The sequence below is a fragment of the Pelophylax lessonae genome, assembly GCF_965119305.1.
Source record: "Pelophylax lessonae genome assembly, chromosome: 3".
Lineage (NCBI taxonomy): Eukaryota > Metazoa > Chordata > Amphibia > Anura > Ranidae > Pelophylax > Pelophylax lessonae.
In genome coordinates this window covers 557,350,116-557,356,115 of record NC_138770.1, presented here as the reverse complement: position 1 = coordinate 557,356,115, position 6,000 = coordinate 557,350,116, and the positions used below count along the sequence as shown (strand labels likewise).

Sequence of the window (6,000 nt, the reverse complement as noted above, 5' to 3'; positions counted from 1 at the left end):
TATTGTGAGTAAAGTTGAAGAGCAGAGCCTGTTCCTGGGTGACCCTGACCTCCGCTCAGTGCTCACTTCACATGAACCCGCTCACTGAACTCTGCAAAGTTCTCAGCGCTGGGCGCGCTCCAGGGAAGTGAAATGAATGGGCGCGGACTACGGCGCGTGCACGCGCATGCCTTCCTTTTTTTCCCTAAACGAGCAGATCCGGGGTGAGCGCGCCTGGCGTCGTGAGCGCGCCTCTCCTGCAAACAGATCTGAAAGCAGTGCAGAGGAGGTAACATTTCCCAGGGAAGAGTCCGATCTCCATCTCACCGCCATGGATCACACCGGCATCGCACCGACTTCCCTGTCCCGGTTCCTGGACGGAGACTTCTGGGGGATGAAGAATGAGCTGCGGAGGCAGATCGCAGAGAACCCCCTCTTCCAGCAGAGGTACTGATAGTGCTAGGACTGCACCCACCTTTGGGGGGGCCCCCAATACCCCACTCACAGGTATCCTCCTACAGAGGCCCCCCTACACCATGGAGGGGCCCCATGGACTCCAATGACAGGTGTAGATGGGGGGTGCAGTGCTGAGGCTGCACACAGCTGGTGACCTGTCATCCCTGGAGGATGGATGGGAGGACTGGGCTCCATCTGCTGATCCCAGGGAGGGAGGGGACCTGTAGATCCAATGTGTGACACATTCCTGGCGGAGTCACAATGTGTGCCAACTTCGTGACATCTCCCCCACATTTAACCACTTCTGGACCGGAAGGTTTTACCCTTTAATGACCAGGCCATTTATTGCGATTCGGCACTAATTTAACCGACAATTGTGCGGTCGTGCGACGCTGTACCCAAATAAAATGTACGTCCTTTTTTCCCCACAAATAGAGCTTTTTTTTAGTTTGTTTATTTTTTGCGCTATAAACAAAAAAAAAAAAAAAAAAAAAAAAAGGATAGCGACAATTCTGAAAAAAAAAAATATATATATCTTTTTTCCTTTCTGCTATATAACATTCCTAATAAAAAAAAAAAAAAAAAAATGTAAAAATCAAATTTTTTAATAATTTTAGGCCAATATGTATTCTGCTACATATTTTTGTTAAAAAAAATTCAAGTAAGTGTATATTGATTGGTTTGTGCAATAGTTATGGCATCTACAAACTAGGGGAAAGATTTGTCATTTTTATTTATTTATTTTTTTACTAATAATGGTGGCGATCTGCGATTTTTAGCGGGACTGCAACATTATGGCGGACGGATCGGACCCCTAACTGACACTTTTGGGGGGACCAGTGACATTACTACAGTAATCAATGCTAAAAATATGCCCTTACTGTACTAATGACGTTGATAGGGAAGGGGTTAACACCAGGGGCGATCAAAGGGTAAAATATGTCCCTAGGGGGTACTTTCTAACTGTGTGTGGGATGGGCTTGCTGGATGAACACAGAGACTTGTTTTCCTAAATAGGAGGATCACAGGATCCCTGTGTTCATCACCGACAGAACAGCGGTGTACTGTGTTTACTTTACTGTGTCACTTGCAGACTGCCGTTCTGTTTCCATGGGGAACAATCGTGGGTGCACGGCAGACATCGTGGCCGCCAGACCTGCTGATTGGTTTACCCTGTGGCTAATCGGTGCGTATGTAGTTTCACGGGACAGAGCCGATCTGCTGCAGTAAAACTACAGCGGCTGGTTAGCAGGTGGTTAAAGCAGTATTAACCACTTGCCGACTGCTTAACGACGATTTACGTCGGCAGTCAGCCCCTCACAGGCAAAGCGATGTAGGTCTACGTCGCTAGCCTGTGAGGGTCTAAGGAGCGAGCGCGCGCCGCCGGAGGCGAGCTCCTTAGACCCTCACAGGCTAGCGACGTAGACCTACATCGCTTTGCCTGTGAGGGGCTGACCGTTGATCTGTGCTGTTACACACACAGCCACATCCAATCACAGTAAGAATCACACCCCTAGGGACACACTTAACCCCTCCCTCTCAAATAAAGTTAACCCTTTCACTGCCAGTGTCGTTTTTACATTAACAGTGCATATGTATAGCACTGATTACTGTAGTAATGTCACTGGTAACCCCAAAAGTGTCAAAAATGTCAGTCAAGGGTCCGATCTGTCCGCCGCGATGTTGTAGTCCCGCAAAAAAAAAAATCGCAGATCGCCGCCATTACGCGTTAAAAAAAAAAAAAACACCAAAAATGACAAAAATCTTTCCCTTAGTAAAAGCAAAAACTTTTGCGCAAACCAATCAAAACACGCTTTTTGCGATCTTTTTTTTTTTTTTACCAAACATATGTAGCATAAAACAAATTGGCCTAATTGGCCTGATTTTTACATTTTTTTGGGGAATCTCATATAAAAAAATGTGAAAAATATTGTTATTTTTGCAAAATTGACGCTCTTTTTTTGTTTATAGCGCATGATCAAATAATCGCACAGGTGATTAAATACCACCAAAAGAAAGCTCTGTTTGTGGGGAAAAAAATTCATTTGGGTACAGCTTCGCACGACCGCGCAATTGTTCGTTAAAGTCATGCAGTGCCGAATCGCAAAATAGGCCCTGGTCAGGAAGGGGGTAAAATCTTCCGGGGCTTAAGTGGTTAAACTCTATAGAACAGTGGTCCTCAACTCCGGTCCTCAGGGCCCACTAACAGGCCAGATTTTAAGTATTACCTTGGGGAGATGCAGACTAGAGTACTGCAATCACTGAGCAGCAAATGATATCACCTGGAATGTATTTCAGTTATCTTGCAAACCTGGCCTGTTAGTGGGCCCTGAGGACCAGGGTTGAGGACCACTGCTATAGAATCCTCCTTCAAATATCTGAAAGCACTGTAACGCCACGGGTGTCAAATTTATATCAATAAAAGCCTGGAACCTTTATTGGTTAAAGCGGAGCTCCACCCAAAAGGGGAAGCTCCGCTTGTCTTACCCCCCACCAAAGGTGCCAAATGTGCAGCGGAAGGGGGGGGGAGCTGGTATCTGGTTTTGACAGGTACTCGCTCCCTCTGGTAATGTCGCTGATCTACAGGATTTCTGTCTGCCACCCCCCCCCCCGCTGCCTTCTGTGACACACACAGGTTCCAGAAAACTATGGGAACATTCAGAAAGCGCAATGTGACTCGCGCATTTGCAGTAGGAAACCGGCTGTGAGGCCTGAAGGCTTCATTGCCAGGTTTCCTTACATACAATGCCGGTGTTCCGTGAAAATTACCTACCCGTGAGAAAAACCTACCCTCGTCACTTCCGGTGCACCCTCAGTGTCTGTAAAGTGGCGGTTACATTAAAACAGCTGTACTACAATATGAATCATCTCCGCTCCTTCCCCTGACACTTCACTGATGTCGGCTACCAAATATAAAAGCGGCGGCGGCTGTATGAAAAGATAAATAACGGAGCCGCCAGCCGCTTTTACATTTACTAGCCAAGATCAGGGTAGTCACAGGGGAAGGAGCGGTGATGACTCATATTGTAGTACAGCTGTTTTAATGTCACCGCCGCGTGGGTAGGTTTTTTTCACGGACACCCTAATACTTTCATACTACTGCGCATGCCCTGTAGTCAGCTCCTTATCTTTTTCATTAGGTCTCCGGGCCTCTGAGCATGCGCACTGCTGCGCTGCTCAGCTGTTCCTGCCCAGAAGTGACGAGGGTAGGTTTTTCTCACGGGGTAGGTAATTCTCACGGAACACCGGCGCCTGCACCTGAAACCAATTGATGAATTGAGGTGCTGACATCATGGGATCCCTGGATGGGTAAGTGCCCTTATATTAGAAGTCAGCAGCTGTCGTATTTGTAGCTGCTTACTTTTATTTATTTTTTTCCAGCCAACATAAGTTTACACTGTGTGCAGACGCGGCTCACAGCAGGGGGCCATTTGCATCCCTGTAAAGAGAACTCGCTGCTCCAGGTGGAATAGATGAGTCTGACAGAACCTCCGCGTGAGTGCTAGCCCTGGCTCGCCTCCATGGATAGTGACAAGGTAAGAAAAAATTGCTGCACATCACGTTAGTTCCAAATGCCTTTTATTAGGATACCCAAGGTGACACCGCAGGACACCAACAAGTAGTCTAGGTACATGCGTTTCACACAATAAGGCTGTGCTTAATCATTACAAATAAGCACAACCTTATTGTGTGAAACACGCCTACCTAGACTACTTGTTGGTTTCCTGCGGTGTCACCTTGGGTATCCTAATAAAAGGCATTTGTTACTAACGTTATATTCAGCTGTTTCTTCTTACCTTATCCGGTGCATCCCTGTTCTCCATTTCAGGGACGAATCAGGCCCAACTTTTGCCTGAATTTGCACCTGAAACGGAGTCAAAGACACACAGGACCCTTCTGCACTGTGCTCCGCAGCTGCCCCGGAGATGTGTGAAATTGCTCCATTGAGAGCCAGTCATACTCTCCTGTTATGCGAATTGGATGCCGGGAAAAGAGCATCCAATTCGCATCAGTGTGAACTCAGCCTTAATGAAATTTGACTAGAGTAGGCAAGACCTGTAGCAAGGTCCATATAAACATGGGTGAGGGAGTTTGGGGTGGAGAAACTTGACTGGCCTGCACAGAGTTCCGACCTCAACCCAATAGAACATCTTTGGGATGAATTAGAGTGGAGACTGCCAGCCAGGACTTTTCTCCAACTTCAGTACCTGACCTCACAAATGCGCTTCTGGAAGAATGCTCAAATATTCCCATAGACACACTCCTAAACCTTGTGGACGGCCTTCCCAGAAGAGTTGAAGCTGTTATAGCTGCAAAGGGTGGGGCAACTCAACATTGAACCCTAGGATTGAGACTGGGATGCCATTAAAGTTCATGTGCGTGTAAAGGTAGGCGTCCCAATACATTTGACAGTATAGTGTAAATTACGGAAAGCCATAGGGGACGTTATGTCGCATGGGGGCTACACCAAAATATATGCCTATTTTTGGCGTTATAGGTTTTTTTCTACAGCCAGTAAACTCCCCGGCATGTTATCCTTTGTGCCCATGCACACATAGGCTGTTATTAGAAGTTTTTGGATGGGGCAATTCCTGGCTGGAAAAACCCCCCAGAAATTGTGGGTTTTGAGAGGAGTTTTTCAGCTGTAAAAACGCTCTAACTCTGATAAAAGCTTAAAAACGCAAAATAATGCCAAAAAACAGCTATTTCAAGTTTATCAAAGTTTTTGAGCTATAAGCTTTTGTGCGAGTATAGTTTTGTTTGAAAAAAAAAAATCTAAAAAATGGTACAGCTGAAAAACACTACTGCAAAAAAGCTTAAAAACTCCTTCTACAGCTACAGCTTTCTACTGGCGTTTTGGGAACGTCCAGTGTGCATGAGGCCTTAAAGTACAACCCTTCCTCGGTCCTCACTATGGCTGTATCTGCAGATTGCTCCATGGGCGGATTGATCGATGATCTGTATTCTACTCTCCAGAAAGCTTCTAGGGCTAAAGTGCAGGTTAATAATCGTGGTCATATGCGGAGGAAGGATGTAGAGTCTTTGGATGATGATCATTGGATCCAAGCCCTGGAAGCTGTTACTGAGGTCTCGTCCCCCTAGCAAAGGTTGACCTAATTGTTTATCCTGCCACATAAATTGCATTAATGGGGACAAGCTTCATCTCTTAACTGTCCTAGATGTACTAATACTACAGGCACTCTTAGTCATATGCTATGGAGATGCCTCAAACTTCACCGTTACTGGTCATCCATCTTTACTACACGTAACAATATCAGTTCCACCCAAATACAGTTGGCATCAAAGTTAGCTATTTTGGGTATTAGCCTAGAGCAGTGGTCCTCAACTCCGGTCCTCGGGCCCACTAACAAGCCAGGTTTGCCAGATAACTAAATTACATCCAGGGCCGGTGCTAGACTATTTTACACCCTAGGCAAGACCAGCTACTTGCACCCCCCCCCCCCACTAAAAAAAAAAACTGTACACATTGCCCCCCTTCCTGCACATAATGCTTTCCCCCCTTTAACCCTACACTCCCCTTCCTGTATACACTGCCCTCTTTAA

General features: G+C 46.2%; 1 protein-coding gene across 1 annotated transcript in view; it reads left to right on the top strand.

Annotated features, from left to right (window-relative positions):
- Positions 1–214: 214 nt before the first annotated feature.
- The window catches only part of ACOXL (acyl-CoA oxidase like), a 687,302-nt gene continuing 681,516 nt past the window's right edge, over positions 215–6,000 (top strand). Inside the window, exon 1 of the mRNA XM_082249749.1 lies at positions 215–426. Within this exon, the coding sequence (XP_082105875.1) occupies positions 311–426 (116 nt within the window). The 5' untranslated portion in view covers positions 215–310. The remainder of the gene's footprint in view (positions 427–6,000) is intronic.